This window comes from Zychaea mexicana (assembly GCF_025766255.1).
Source record: "Zychaea mexicana strain RSA 1403 chromosome Unknown BDB00scaffold_1, whole genome shotgun sequence".
In the NCBI taxonomy this organism is placed as follows: Eukaryota; Fungi; Mucoromycota; class Mucoromycetes; order Mucorales; family Lichtheimiaceae; genus Zychaea; species Zychaea mexicana.
The window spans coordinates 303,572-318,863 of NW_026516664.1; the positions used below are offsets into that span (position 1 = coordinate 303,572).

At 41.7% G+C, this 15,292-nt stretch overlaps 5 protein-coding genes across 5 annotated transcripts; 3 read left to right on the forward strand and 2 right to left on the reverse strand.

Moving 5' to 3' along the window:
- Positions 1-824: 824 nt before the first annotated feature.
- Positions 825-5,958, forward strand: BDB00DRAFT_794325 (RNAPII transcription regulator C-terminal-domain-containing protein). Its single transcript, XM_053121293.1, has 24 exons — positions 825-977; positions 1,042-1,137; positions 1,261-1,323; positions 1,425-1,557; positions 1,655-1,749; positions 1,816-1,955; positions 2,026-2,126; positions 2,203-2,290; positions 2,369-2,467; positions 2,566-2,785; positions 2,864-3,025; positions 3,091-3,254; positions 3,322-3,383; positions 3,452-3,681; positions 3,748-3,985; positions 4,048-4,144; positions 4,219-4,290; positions 4,357-4,489; positions 4,557-4,660; positions 4,757-4,927; positions 4,984-5,056; positions 5,149-5,231; positions 5,306-5,646; positions 5,738-5,958. Exons 1-24 carry the CDS (start codon positions 884-886, stop codon positions 5,754-5,756), a joined length of 3,078 nt encoding a protein of 1,025 aa, XP_052985781.1. The 5' UTR covers positions 825-883; the 3' UTR covers positions 5,757-5,958.
- Positions 5,959-6,771: 813 nt separating this feature from the next.
- On the reverse strand, positions 6,772-7,732 carry BDB00DRAFT_880785 (phosphoadenosine phosphosulfate reductase; the record flags this gene model as incomplete). The annotated part of the gene is made up of 2 exons (XM_053128038.1): positions 6,772-7,481; positions 7,564-7,732. 2 exons carry the CDS (start codon positions 7,730-7,732, stop codon positions 6,772-6,774), a joined length of 879 nt encoding a protein of 292 aa, XP_052985782.1.
- A 1,006-nt stretch (positions 7,733-8,738) lies between these two features.
- On the forward strand, positions 8,739-9,220 carry BDB00DRAFT_866391 (uncharacterized protein; the record flags this gene model as incomplete). The annotated part of the gene is made up of 3 exons (XM_053126219.1): positions 8,739-8,892; positions 8,976-9,037; positions 9,128-9,220. 3 exons carry the CDS (start codon positions 8,739-8,741, stop codon positions 9,218-9,220), a joined length of 309 nt encoding a protein of 102 aa, XP_052985783.1.
- A 384-nt stretch (positions 9,221-9,604) lies between these two features.
- BDB00DRAFT_866392 (NADH-ubiquinone reductase complex 1 MLRQ subunit-domain-containing protein) lies at positions 9,605-9,928 on the forward strand (the record flags this gene model as incomplete). Its single annotated transcript, XM_053126220.1, has 2 exons — positions 9,605-9,747; positions 9,826-9,928. The coding sequence occupies 2 exons, from the start codon at positions 9,605-9,607 to the stop codon at positions 9,926-9,928; spliced, it is 246 nt and encodes an 81-aa protein (XP_052985784.1).
- Positions 9,929-10,256: 328 nt separating this feature from the next.
- BDB00DRAFT_5104 (armadillo-type protein) lies at positions 10,257-15,078 on the reverse strand. Its single transcript, XM_053117660.1, has 10 exons — positions 14,474-15,078; positions 14,296-14,398; positions 14,053-14,218; positions 13,139-13,966; positions 12,905-13,075; positions 12,564-12,809; positions 11,901-12,473; positions 11,636-11,820; positions 11,398-11,552; positions 10,257-11,313 (listed from the first exon to the last, which is right to left on the reverse strand). The coding sequence occupies exons 1-10, from the start codon at positions 14,886-14,888 to the stop codon at positions 10,493-10,495; spliced, it is 3,663 nt and encodes a 1,220-aa protein (XP_052985785.1). The 5' UTR covers positions 14,889-15,078; the 3' UTR covers positions 10,257-10,492.
- Between the last annotated feature and the right edge of the window lie 214 nt (positions 15,079-15,292).

The following is a 15,292-nucleotide window of genomic DNA, read 5'->3' on the forward strand; positions in this document are numbered from 1 at the left end:
ATTTTGCACTACTTCTTGCTTGTTGCTAATATCTTTGTTTGACAACACTAATTAGTACAACATATGATTCCTGTTAGCACCGCAGCAACTCCAGTAATGCTTTATGCTTTTAGGGAGAACTGACACATCAGGGAACATTATTACATACGTATGACCACATTATTATACAGGTAAGAATTAAGTAATGTCTTTACAGTGCCTTTGCTTCCAGTTAATCTATTTGAGATATCACACTCTACAAGAACAACTTGTCCAAAAGCTCCCGGCGTGTCTGGTGTCTTTATGGTCATTAAACTGATGCAGAATTCCTTGGTTTCGACATATGATGATGAATGCGCATATCAACAGCATACTGTTTTATTGCAGCACTAGCTACTACCCTACATGCTTTATCTGTTTGTATTATTTTTTAGGAAGTTCGAAATAGCCCGTACCAACCAAGTGCAAAGAAAATATGAAAGAAGTTACGTACTGTATTTTCATTTTTCTTGAGCCAGCATTGGAACTCACGGCGTCAACGTTCCTTGTAATAATTGTGCAGTAGATGTCACCGTTGCCCTATTGGTACATATCGAGTGTGTGGATGGATTACTATTTCCCTAGTACCAGCACCAACAGCACGTTTGATGAATATATCATATTGATAGCGATCAGTCTACTTCATGTCACCAAAGAGTGACGCTGCTTGTTTGGTTCCCGAACAAGGGGCAAATCTCTTGTCTCAATGCGCTGCTTAATTTCTGGATGATTTGATGCTGGGATAGATGGAATCTGGGACAAACTCACAAGCAGGCCCGGAAAGTCACATCTTTTAGACCGGATCTGCAGCTCTCTGTATCACCACCCACTTTTTTTCTCTTCTCTCACCTTTTGACCACATACTATGGACTCTATAGAAAGAGAAGTTACGAATCACATGGTTTCCACAGGCGACTCCTCGGCCGAGGGTTCTCAAGCAGCTGGAAACATTGTCCAAGGTATAGACAGTCTCATGCGCGCTTACTGTTTTTTGTTGCCACGAGGTTCTGACATGTTGCTTAGCCGTCAACAGTGCTTCAGTCCAAGCGAATTTGTTACAGCTGATCCAGTCTATGGAAGAGTATTTGACGAGTGACGATGACCATATCCGTGCAAAAGGTATTGAGCTTGATCGCGTCCTTTAACCGCAAACACGAAAAAGTAAAGTGATTAGATTTCAAGGAAAAAACTGATTGATCACGTATGTGTGGTGAAATTGCAACACGTACTTTTCTGTTTAAGCCACGGGTCTTCTTTCGCATACCTTACATAATTGCGACCAACATAGTATCAACGAAGCAGCAGGTAATACAACAACTCGAGCAATAACTCCTTTGGAAAAGGGTGAAGAATGTTGGTTCAACTAACATAATCGATGGATTGCATCTCGTTACTACCGTACACAGTTTCCGTGTTGGTGGATTTTTACTGCGATAGATTGACTGACCGAACGTGTGTTCCGAATCTTTTGGAAGGTTTGGTTGCGTTGACTGAAGCCGAAAACTTTAGTGGCACAAATGCGGTAACTATTGCTACAAGGTATATATTCAGCAAGGACTGATATGTTCTTAGTAAGACGGGAGTTTATCAACTATCTATGCTTGCTGAACGTCTGTGTACATGTACATTCATTTAGAATTTTCGAACGTGTCGAAATTCAACGCTTCCCACAGGCCGCTCGCAGTACAGCATTCCATATCTTGGAGAATTTGATGGATAGACATCTATCAGGTATAATTAATAGTACTAATAATCTACATGGAGATTTGTTATTGACCGTGTTTTTTCGATATTTAGCATTGAAGGCAATCAACAATGAATTTGTTTATGGATTTACGCAAGCCATGGATGGTGAAAAGGATCCAAGAAATTTGATGAGTGCATTCAAGCTTGTGCGATCGATTGTTCAACATTTTGATATTGGTGCTCATGTGGAGGTACATATTTTTGCTTTCTCTAAATGAAAAGAGGTGAACGTGGTGGATAATGTTACTAAACATTCTATAGGATATTTTTGAGGTGACGTTCTGCTACTTTCCTATTACATTCAAGCCTCCTCCGGATGACCCCTATGGAATCACGGCAGATGATTTGAAGCAGAGTCTTCGGTAAGAATATATCTATGAGATCTTACATGTAGAATTTACTAACAAAGTGTGTTGACATCTGCTATATTCAATTTAGTCAATGTATTTCCTCAACTGGTCTCTTTGCAAAGCTCGCAATTCCCTTAATTCTTGAAAAATTATCATCTACTTCTGGTAGTGCAAAGGTTCGTTGGTTTGGCCTTGCTAGGTCTATATGTACCTTTTGATCTACGTAAATTTGGTGCTGACAACTTGAAAAATAGAAAGATTCGATGGAAACACTTGCTGCCTGTGCACCTGTTTATGGAGCCAATGTATTACTTCCTGTCATCAATGAAATTGTTGACTCTTTGAAAGTAGAGGTAATTTTTTTTCTGAGATTGTGTGTGTACACGGGTGTTTGTCCATCTCTTTGGAAAACTTGCTCTTTCTTATAATGAATGTCATAATCATTATTTAGGTTTTCCACTCCACGGATCAAGCACTTGAGGATTCAGCTCTTGTAGCTATCGAAAGCGTGGTTTCTACATTGAGTGCAGGTTTTGCAAGTACTGCTGGTGAAACAATAGAAAAAACGTTGAAGCCTTTGGTTGTTGAATGTATCGCAAACTTGAAGGAACCGGAGCTGAAAAACGCCAAGCCAGCCGGACGTATTTTGCGAGCAGCTTCGTCAGCTTCTTGTATGTAATTATTCTGCTTTTTAACACCTGGGTTTTTGTTTGGAATGGTTCTCAATAGTTTCTGAAAAAATGGTGTAGATGCTGCTTGCACTTCGATCGTCAACGCCATACTACCGTTATTGCTACGTCAATACCGTGAAACTGAAATAACAACACGACGCAAGGCTATAATGGATGTCATTTTGGAATTTTTGGAGGCTAGCAAGAGCCTCTATGGTGCTGCTGATGGCGATGTTGATAGTAAGTAGAGCTACAAAAGAAGGAGCTTCACCATATTTACCTGATCACCTTCTGTATAATTTTAGTGGATCGAGCTGAAGTCTCGCCCTTGGTCACATACAAAGATCGCTTTTTCGGCATCTTCGAATCTGCCATCACTGCAACCAACGAGTATAACGGTCTTCGGCTTTCTGGTCTGAAAGGATTGGAGTTGATGGTTTTATCCAGGAACTATCTATCACAAAATGAAGTAATTTTTGTGGTGTTAAAGTTTGTGGCGATGCATAAATGAAACAGATTACTAATTAAACTTTTAGCGAGGAATAGCCATTCAATCGTTCAACAAGATTCTGCTCGAGGAAACCGACGATGAATTAAGGTAGTGTAACTCTTTGTAATCATGCACTTTTTTAATTACTGAAACGACTATTTTGTGAATAATCACAGAGCAGCAGCCTTGGCTTCATTAAAAGCTATTTCTCAGTTTGACACAAAGTACATCGTCGAAGAGACGGTACCGTCACTCATGAAATGCCTGCCTAATTTAGCTGAGGAGAAGACACAGATTGGATACAAACAAATCTTGGTCGCATTGAAAGCCTTATGCCCTGAACCATCCCTATTCAAAGCAGTCATCCCACCACTGTTACAAAAGTTTGATACTGTTTGCGCTACAGGTAAGTTTATACGAAAGAGATAAAGAACCACGAAAATATTTGTTAATTATTTTTTTTTTTTAAAAGACAAAGATTCCGCATATCCTTGTGCAATTCTTCGAACTCTGTTGGCCATTTTGGAGGTCAAAGCTGCTGAGAAGCACGACGACGTTGCACCGTGCGTTGATTCAATTGTTCTTCATTTAACTGGAGCAGCAATCAATGCATCTTTGGCCTCATCAAAGGAAGAAATGGTATTGTCAAAAGATGTACTTGAAAACGTCGCCTTGGTGATCATGGTTGTCGTTGAGAGCCTCAAATCAAAGTAAGTAAACGAAATTTCACGTATACGACACATGTGAGATGTGATCTGACATAATATCGTAGTGCACAGAAAGCTTTTATCGACCGCATGTTCCAGCTTTATCTTCATGTCGATCTTTCGCAAGTTAACATTCAGGCATCCGGTTTCGAACCATTAAAGGTAAACTGAGCCTTTCTTCTTAAGTCGAAGTACTTAGGAACTAATTATTACTACTTAATATATATGGGAAATAGGATGAATCGTCGAGTGCCCAAAAAGCAACGACACAGCTCTTTGCTGCAGCAATCGCTTCTTGCCGAAGAGATGTATGTATTCAACATGATAATCTTTATAATATGCCGTTATTAAAATTACTAATTCATTCTTTCTAGGTGTCTTTCCCTGTTTCTAGCACAGAAGATTTTATAACACAATTGGTCGATATCACCCTGAAATCAACAGACCAAATTCAGCAGATTTCACTTGTGCGAATTATCGGCTCATTGATTAACAAATGGCGTGATGGTAATAGACATTCGCATAGTTGTTGTGGTAGGCAAGGTAATAGGACTAAAGTTATAATTTAACTTAGCTGCTGCTGCTGCTAAGTTTGTTGAAGCTCTGGCCGCCAGATTGGAAGGAATCATTTCCCAGAATGACGGTAGCTATTCCAATGCTTTGGACATTTATCTATGGGTAAGTTGAAAACAACGTTACTGCAACGACCCTCGATTTCAGTTCCGTTTATATTTTACTTTCTTTCACACTTTTTGTGCTTATTGATATACATAGATCGCCAAAGCGCTGGTATTACGATCTCATGCCTTGGGCTACAAAATGACTGACACTGTTATTGGATGGTGTGCCAATGCAAAGTTGGGCAAACAAGCATCACAAGGCTTTGATATCATCATCGGTGATGATGAGCTAGCCCTTAACAAGGCAGCATTTGCAGTAATGACGGTATGAAATTAAATGCCATGTAATCATTACTCAATACTAATGTGTTTTATGTTTAGATTCTATATAAGCAACGCTTCTTTACGGACTCTCTACCAAAACTTGTGGATGGCTTCCGTAACTCTTCTAGTGGTATGCTGTGGATCCATGATTGTATTGGCTTAATTTTAGTGACGACGATGATAATAATTGCTTATCTGTGTGTTCTTATATTTTCCATACAGATATTAAACACAACTACCTCATTGCCCTTTCTTATCTTCTCAAGAATGTTCCAAAGCAAATTCTCCTGAACGAATTACCACCAGTGCGTTACATGATCTTTTTACGACGCATGATAATCGTTTTAGGCTTTACTAATCATTAAGAAAAAATGTTTAGCTTGTTCCATTGCTTATCCAATCACTCTCGCTACCTGACACGACACTCAAGGTCTCAACATTGGATACGTTCCGACTCGCAATTGCTGAAGCCCCAGATGCTATCACACCTCATGTACGATCTATTATCCCCGCACTATTAGAACTATTAGACACCAGCAATCGACAGAACCCAATGGAAGTGCGGATTGCTGTCCTCAAATGTCTTGCACAATTTCCTTCCAATCTCACCAACGATGTACTGCAACCACACGCACGTTTTGTTACCAAACAACTCGTCAAACCACTGGACGATAAGAAACGACTTGTCCGGAAAGAAGCTGTCGAATGTAGAGCTAGATGGTAAATATTACAATCGTTATTACTGCATTACTCATAAAGAGTCGAGAATAGAATAACTCGCTAACGTTTTCCATTCTTATTTGACCTTTAGGTATACTGTTCTTTCATAGAAAAATAGTAGTAGCTAGGACTCTAGGACATTACAATTCCATTGTGAAACGTTGCATATACTCTTCTCTTTTTATTTGATTGAACCTGTATTTTTATTGTAAGTTACTGGGCAATGTTCCTAGAAAAGCATGTGTGTTCAATATGATAGCTCATTTTCATCAATTCAATTTTCTCAAATCAAAGAATCAAAAATTACTATCTTCACTGAAAGACACGGTGCATTGTAATTATATATTGTCGCATATGTACACTGTATTATACGTTTGAATATATGTTGCTCCTTACAAAAACCGACTAAGTGCATATTAATGCTAGTGGGATGCACGAAAGAATGGCTCAAAGGATACAACCATATTACTGATGAAGTACAGCTGCGGCCACAGGAATTATAGAGTATGTTGCCGTAAAAATATGGCGCATCATTATCATTGATAAGCTGATTACATACGAGCTTATATCATGAAAGCCCACATGCATCGTGCATGGCTGTTGCGCCGCTGTGAGGAGCGCAAGGCCGACCAGTGTACACCAGTGTAAATCTGATTAGAACGAATGTACGGATCAATTGTGATAGAATAACTCTATTCAGATTGGATTCCTCTCATATCAAGTTATCCACGATATATGCTATGGCAAACACGCTATGTTGTATGCGATATTCTTGAGCGCTTTTGAATTTCATTCGTGCAATACCGGCATTATCTTTAAAGGAACCCTAGTTAGCATCCGTCTAGGAGCTAATATGAATGTTCCTAGTTGTTCATACGCCAAAAGGTTATGCGTGCACTGTTTACATACAAAAAAGAACAAGCTTATTCTTGTATAAACGATATGGCAAGTTTAATGTGCAGAAATTTCTATTTACAAAGGATGATGTACTCTTTTATACAAAAAAAGTCAAGGGATTGATGATGTGTAGGTAGCAGATTAGAGGGAGGAGGTAAGAAAAATAAAATATGGGATATGACAAGTGTGCGTGTGTTTGTGAGAGAGATGACAGATGGAAAGTTTTTTTTAGGACGAAGATGCAACGGCGATAGGTGCTGCTGGACTGCGTGTCGATGCAGCTGCGACAGTAGCTTGTCGTTGTTGTTCTTTCTTCTTCTTTGCTGCCACGAAAGCTGCGCGCATCTTGAAATAGTCCTGGTGCATACCGCACTCGGTCTTTTCTTTGCCGCTCCATCGGCCTGATCGTTCGTCTTCTTCACTAGCAGGCTTCTTAGTCGAGTGCCAGTCGCCGATGGATCGGTAACCCTGGTCGACGAGGCTGTTGTAAGGCACCTCATTGGCGCGGATATAAGTCCAGACTTGTTTAAAGTCCCAGAAAGCGAGTGGGTTGAGTTTGATAAGACCAGTCGAATCAACTTCGAGTACAGGGATCTCGCCACGGTCACCCTTTTGACTGCGGCGGCGGCCAGTGATGACGGATTTGACTTGATGCTGCTCGTATGCGCGTTGTGCTGGCTCGACCTTGACGAGAAAGTCGTATGTTGCTTCGTCGGTCTCCCACAGACGTTCACCGTGCTCTGCTTCGAACTCTTTAGCGGTTTCAGCGTTGGTAGGTCTGTAAATATTGAACTTCACGTCGTATGTTTCTTCGCAGCGGTGAACGAGCTCAATGGTTTCATCAAAATGGTAAAGTGTGTCCAAGAAGATAAGTGGAATCAAATGCTGTTGGTCGCGGTCGATGCTGATTTTGTTGATGATATCGAGCGAAACTAGACCTAGAAAGAGTTGATAATCCATGTGTTGTATTTAATAACAAGTTCTAACGTTTACTTTATTGTAATATATATGTATATATACCTGTCAGGCCCAAGGCGGTTGTCTGATGTAAGTTGGGCAAGTGATCAATAGCCCATTCGATTATTTCGCGAGGGTCCAAAGTGCCCAAATACTCGTTCAATTTCTTAAGAACTTCAGGTGTGAGGTCGGCTGAAGACTCGATACGTGCAATGTTGGTGCTGACAGGCATATTTTCGACGATGAAATATTTTATTCACTTGTAATAAAAAGTGAGGAGTAGAGGATGATTGTGTATTAAACCTGCGGGGGAAAGTTGTGTCCGTTGTTTATATATGGCTCCAGTCGGGATGGCGTGCTTTGGCCTCTTTTCTTGTTCCCAAAATGGAAGTCGCGATCTGACATCGGCCAATCGTATCCTCTTGCAATGGTGTTATTGCGCTCACCACGCACGCCAGGACGTTTTCTTCATCTTGTTGGCCAACTGAGAATTAAATCAAGGGCGATCGCGTTCCACGCAATGAGGTATATATTACAAATCCTTTCTTTTGCTTTAACAGCAACTAGGTTTTCGGGAAGAAAACAGAGTAGGTGGATCACTAAGCGCAGCCAAGATCAACAACACCATCCATTCCTATCGCTACCCATACTTTAGACTTATTGCATAATTTGAACGGTAGCTCACGCCTTACAGCTCATGAGGTCGGCATCCATTAGAAATCGACCCGATTTTATCTTATCGCCTGCACATCAAATCTTCTATATTAATAAAAAATTAAGCGCATAGGTGTGTATAATAACTGTACGCGGAAATTATTTTTCCTCGCGCTTCCCACTGAATAGGATTAATAATATCTGTACCCCACCGATGATTAGTAACTGACCACTGCTGTCACTGGATACTATGCCAATGCTCTTGACTACTGTTGCTAATTGCTTGTCTCTTTCAATTCAACAGAATTATCTGCGGTACAATCAGTCATATGAAATACATACCACACCGTCTACACTAAGCAAAGGAGGCAATAGCTGGAGGAAATTCACAGCGTCCCCCAATGAAGTTCCGGCATCCTTAAGCTCTTAACATCATTTCTTCAATTGTGCTATCTACTGGTTATGCAGGATTGATCATAATTCACTGTGTTGGCTTCTCAATTGTTTTAAAATACCGCAGTCCAGACGCCCATGCGCACATCCGAACCACGTTGTTTTTCTCAGTTGTTTATAATTTATAATTCATGTCTAAAGACACACCGAAGAATCCACCTATTAAGCCTGTCGCTGAGGAACGGCTTCGAGAGCGATACCAACGAAGATTGAGCACGCCTGGATCTTTAGCACCCAATCTACGATCGAGACAAATTCATTTATTGACATGGGCCATTGCCATCCGTAAGGGGTTTCGTTTAAATTTTTAGGATAGCGAGAAAATTGAATGTTTTTTTGTTGTTAACGATGACTGTTGTTTCATTTAGCGTTAAGCGGTTACGTCGTATTGTTTGCTGACTTTGGACCTGAGGATCATTGCTTTTCCCCGGTAAGGCAGAACTTTTATGCCATTTGCCTTCCTACTTTTAAACAGCACGTCAAACATAACTAACTAGAAACCTTGTTGTTTTTGGTCCAGCTGCGTCGCTGGTTCAATGCTAAACGAAGCCAATTCTGGACATTGTCAGATAAAGAAAAAGAGGACCTGAAAAACCAAGGACGGTTGAAGTAGATCGACCTCGCTGCTACTACTCCAGTTATTAAATGATGTTGTTGTAGTCGCCTTCTACTATTAGTAATTATGAGAAAAGCGACGATTCTTACTGCCCTGAAAAATCCGCTTTCTCAATTGTACATAAAAAACATTCTATATCATGTATTACAGTTAAAAAACGTTCAAACGATATCGGCTTGCAATACATACGAAACCGATTTGGTTTCATTTTATTGACTTTTGTTCCAAACGATCACCAATCAATTCCAAACGTTGCCAATAATCCAGGCCGCTCTCCAAGTTCCGATGCCATGTTTCCAACATCTATATAAAGGGGAGGACGTGGCCCGTTCATGGATTAGCTGCATCTTACTATCACCCCTCTCTTCTGTATATCAAAACATGTCTACCGCCTCCCGTTTCTTCAAAATCTGGTATAAGCCTGAGATCATCCCTATCTACGTTACTGTTGGCGGTGCCGTGGGTCTTGCAGGCTGGTACCTGACCCGTCTTGCTCGCGGTCCAGATGTTGTCTGGGACAGAGTGTAAGCACATTAACCAAAAAGAAGAAACTCAATTTGCCAAAAAGACGGTTCAATATGCTCATGTCCGTTTTTCAATAGTAACAACCCCTACCCTTGGCAGGGCATTGATCAGGGAACCCAAGTGAAGCTTATGTCGGTCAACCAGCAGTTCGACAAGAAATATTCCCGTGACCGTCTGTAAACAACTTCGTCCACTCCATTCCATCCGACATCAACTTTTGCTGTGCAAAAGCTGTTTCTTTTGCATTTCATTATTGTTCTATCTTGCTGCATCCTTAAACCTTTTATATTTTTAAGTCAACCGAGTAATAAAAAAATATTAATATATTATATATAACCGAAAACTGTCTGATTGAGTGAAAGAAGCACTACTGAATACAATGGTGTAAGTACACAGATAACGAAAACTATAAGAGGAAGAAGAGTTACATCACAAAATGGGAGAGTGAAAGTGAAGAGGTGGAGTCAAGATGGGGGGATGTGATTGGGCACAAAAAAGTGTGTGCGAGTTATATATAATGAAACATATCTAGCAAAGGAATAGCAGATGAGAGAGATAAGGAAAGAATAGCAGTAAGAGTTTAAGAGAGGGTGCTGTTTTTTAAAGTGAAAGGACTAGTAGAAAAAGAGTAGTAATGATTTTGCTAGATAGTTATATATACGGAGAGGTGGGGGTGGGGCTACTATATATAATATGCGTGTTGTGGCTTGCTATGTGCAATGAGATGTGAAGAGCGGTCATTTTCTATGCAGTCTCCTTGGATTGTTGTGGTTGAGGTGCAGTTGCAGTAGACGATGATGGTGTGTGTGGAGAATCATCTTGATGTACCATGCTTTTGGATAGGTACACGTATTCGTCCTTTTCTTTATCGTCCGCCAAATTCGGTGATACTTGCTCGTGGTTATGCGTTGGCGAAGCCGGTGCTTGTTGCTGCTGCTGGTGTTCTTGATGCGTTTGTTGCTGCTGTTCGGTCATCGAAGGCTGGTGGTCGTCGTCATGATGATGATGATGATGGTTGCTATTGTTGTGGGCGTCATCATATTCATCGTGCTTTTCAGCATCTGTCATTGTTTCGTCCTCATCATGATCATGCTTAATGTACACCTCATTTTCCCTTTTGCTGTCCTCGTGCTCTTCATCCCCTTCTGCACTGCAATCCATTGGTGTACCAGCGCTTGTCATTTGCTCTTCATCTTCATCATCTTCGTCGCCGTCGTTGTCACTATGATGATCCTGATGTCGACCTTCCTCTCCACCCGTTGCTTCTGTTGCATTTGGCGCCGTCTCATCTTCCAACTGTGACTCGGTGGGCGTTGATGGACCGTGCGAAACCTCTATACCTTGCATAGGCGTGCCTGCATTTTCAACTTGCTGTTGCTCCCGAATCTGTTTTTCGTGCTCCAGACGTTGGAGATCAACTAAATCCATCACGAATGATCGAACATCTGGATCATTATCCATTGCCAGGTGGTAAAGAGCTTGGTCAAGGGTATAGCCAGGCTGGATATCATGTTCACCAATCATATCAGAGAGCACGAGTTCTGTTAGCTCTTGACGGTAAGCATCTGCAAAACCGATTCGATTAGCAGCCGACAGAAGACTATTGGTGGAAAAGAACCACCCACTGATAATTGCTAACTATTAATTACCGTGGATCTGAATAGCACGAATAGTGCGCGAGGTTGCTATGCGCACATTAACTACGGGATCATCAGCCAACGGTACAAGTCTTGGGAGGAAGAAAGATGCAAAATCAGCAGCGCAAATCCCGGCTTCTAGCAAAACTCTGCAGATCTGTACAAATCTAGAAATCCATTGCGATAAGAATGTTGTCAGTTAGTGCGGCGCAGCAAAAAGATATATTGCATTCCAGGTGTGTGTACATACATTAATCGACCGCGGTACGAGCTGGATCGTACAAACTCGTCCAACTTCTCCATAACGTGATTCAACAGCGCCAGAGCAAATTCACGACGGCTATCAATACTGTCTTCATTCTCTTGGTCTGCTTGTGACAATGTTTCACCATCTTCATCTACAGCACGCTTTACAATATCCAGAATGATAGGGAACTAAAACGAAGAGTAGTGATTGTTAATAAAAGAGGATACTTTCACGAACATCAGTCAGTTCTTTCAAAATGATTCCTTACAGATTCCACGCCAGTCTCTCGAACAGCTGCAAATTCATCTTGACAAGCTCGAATTGCCAGAGGCAGAATATGTTCAACCACGCGCGCGGCGTCAAAAAGTAGGGCGATATCGCGCAACTGACCAGCCAATATGTCGCGCAAACGCCAGTTTGTCATGACACCATCCCAAACTTCCGTCAAAATAGGTATATACTCGTTACGGGAGCTGACTGCCAAGGTCCCAAGGAATTCTGCCAGATGCTCCAACACACCTTGCTTGACGTCGTCTAAATCCATTAAATAAAGCGCAAAAATCTGGACAAGGTCTCGTTCTGTGCGTTCTGGCCCGATGATTCGCGCAATTTCGTGCAAAGAATATGCGAAAGTACGTCGTACTTTGATTTGATAATCCTTTGTGAGGTTAAGATAGGTGTCCTTCAGATGCGAATCCCAATAATCTGCGCCAGCAGTGAGAACAACAGCAGGAAAGTTGTAGGCACATATGATCGCACGATCCGTTTCCAGTTTATACATCTGGTTTGGAGATGCGCTTGGACCCAATGACAAGAAAAACTCGAGCAATGGCTCTGGCACCTACATAAAAATCGTAGTCAATATCTAAAGCCCGATGTTGTTTTCTATGTGTGTCCCGCGATGCCGAGTCTGTCTTTCGCTAAGATTTACCTTGCCAGGCTTTCCCGTTGTTTCCCAATCCTCTGGCAGGAACTTCGCTATTAATTCACCAATTATTTCCGCCAGCGTGTTTCGTACATTTCGTGAAACGTCATTTTTGAATAATTTCACACCTTCCACAGCAATACGGTTCTTAACATCATCAGGGAGGACACCGCATAGTAATGGTAGAGTAAGAACGCACGAGCGGCGGACGTGCCAAATGGTGTCGCGCGAATAATTAAGATAAAGAGGCATCTGTACACATGTGATAGATGACTTGAGGTTGGTTATCATGTACAAATAGTAGGCATTGCCGCGATTTTTTTTAGAACAAACTAGATGTGCCTTACCAATCGATCCATAGCAACTTGAGGATCCACCACGGTTGCTAGACTACCAATAGCTGCTGCTGCCTCTTTCCGTACATAGAACATCCCGTCATTTGCCATGCTTTCAACCAAAGGCAAACAACGCTTTGTGCAGCGTTCCGGTCCCAGCACGTTAGCCAATGCAGAAATGAGCTATTGCATAATAAATGTCAGTCATTTTTCTTGGAGAAAGACTACTGGATATACAGCACATACCGAAAGACACATCATTTTTGCAAGATTAACTTCGCCCTGATCGATTTCGTCAGCTGATGGATGATGGTTCATATATCCTGACGCCTCGTCATATACACCATCCTGGTTCCCTGAACCATCCTGAGACTGATCACTGTCCGACTGTCGCGACGACTTGTTCACAATTGCCATTAGACCCAGTACCACGCCTTCGAAAATCTCAACATCCAACAGCTTTTTGTGCAGCCCCTCGTCTTCAGTTCTCTTTGCTGAAGCAAGCTCAGTTGCCACGGATACAATGCATTGCTGGGCCAAAGAAGCCAGACTCGAATTTTGATCCAAGAGAAACTCGATCAAGAGCGGGGCGAACACGTGCTGAGGAATGTGCAAGGCTGATCCCCTGTCGTTATCCGTGGCTGACTTTGACCCATCATGAACAGATTCAGATTGCCTTCGGCTCCCACTCGGTGAAGAAGAACTGTCGCTGGCTGCATCTTCCGCATCAATCGTGGAATATGAGGTTGTGGATGATACCTTTTGGTCTTCAATGTCAATATCCTCGCCTTCATCATGAACTTGTTCCATATCATTAAGTTCTTGCTGCTGAAGATTTTCCTTCGTTCCATCATCGTCACTACCACCTATCTGACGCTCTGTTGATTCTTCGGTAGGTGTATCAACAGCCGGTGCCGGAACAGAGATTGTGTCCAGCTCTTCGTGTTGCGAATGGAGTGACGACGACGGCGCTGGAGCAGGTGCATTCTGGGCATCGTCTTCAACATTTGTTTGCTGTTGTGTGGATGGCGACCTTTGTTCTTGTGTGGCTGAGTCAAGGAGGGGCGGTGCATTCTGTATCCCAAGCCAGTTAACCATTGTACTTTTTCCCATCCTTCCTTCCAACTCATACATCGCTGCCATTGATTCCTCATACTTACTGTATAATAGTACATCATTATTTTGTCAAATTCGCTGATAATTGTCTCACGCACCGTATCGTCCGGATCAGTACATATTTTCAACACCATAGGAAGCACATAATTTACAGCTTCAGATACGCTAATTTCGTAAATTGTATTTGACAGTTCCTTTGCGACAAGTAATCTATATGCATAAAGACAAGTAGCTGCTGTGTTTAGTTATTCTGAATAACTTCCAAAGCAAAACCGTTTTGTGTTTACCTGTGAATTATCATGTCACTTTTGTTAAACATGTAAATACGTTCCATAGGTGTCAACGAGTCGTCCATTATTAGTTCATCTTCAAGATCATCGGCAGAGACTTCTACAAAGCGCAAGATGAAGGTTTAAAGTGTAAATATCTTGACCCAGGAAGAACCACTGTTGAAGAGAAACGAACCTTCTGACATGACTTGTAGTAATGAATCTGTACTAAATCCTTCGGCAGGTGTAGGCTCCGGGTATTCATCTTGACCTTGGTATTCTTCTTGATGTTGCTCATCATCATAATCTTTGCTTTGCTCTGTCACTTTGACGGTTTCGTTCGGTTCCTTATCATCGTCCTTTGGGTGAGAGTCCGTGCTGTTGTTGCTATAATGGGTATTGCTGCTATTCTCTAGTTCTCGAGTCTCAGGAATTGATATGCCGTTATATGCTGGCGATTCATGCTGTGTTATTGACGGTGTATCTTCGGTGTCGTCGTCGTCGTTGCTACCATTGTTTACAGTCACTTTTATATCCTTTGGCGACTCTGCTAATTCTGGAACCTTTGGTGCTGTTGCTTTCGTTAACGTCGACTTTTCGTCTTCAGCCATAGTCGTTCCAAAGACAGTATTGCCCGCATTGAAATCGTCGTGCTCGTCTGTAAAATCGAAGCCGAGTTCTTTATATATATAATGACAAAAAAACCGGGTCAGATACGCACCGATAACGACGCAAAAAATGGCCCTCGTTGTTTCAGGTTTGAAGGAGAAAGAACAAAAAAAATGTTTTCGTTGCGCTCCATCCAATCCTCCCGAATGAATGCCGATTGCATAGTAAGATAGCAAGTATTAGTTAAGGGTATATGGACAATTACCAGCCATTGCGATTATTGAGCGCTACGTTGATAATATAGAGTCGATACAGCAAAGAAAGAGAAAAAGAGATTGTGTGTGTGTTGCAGTATATGTTTTTATCTTCGAATTCGTCAATACTAGTGAAGGAGAGAGGTGTCGAA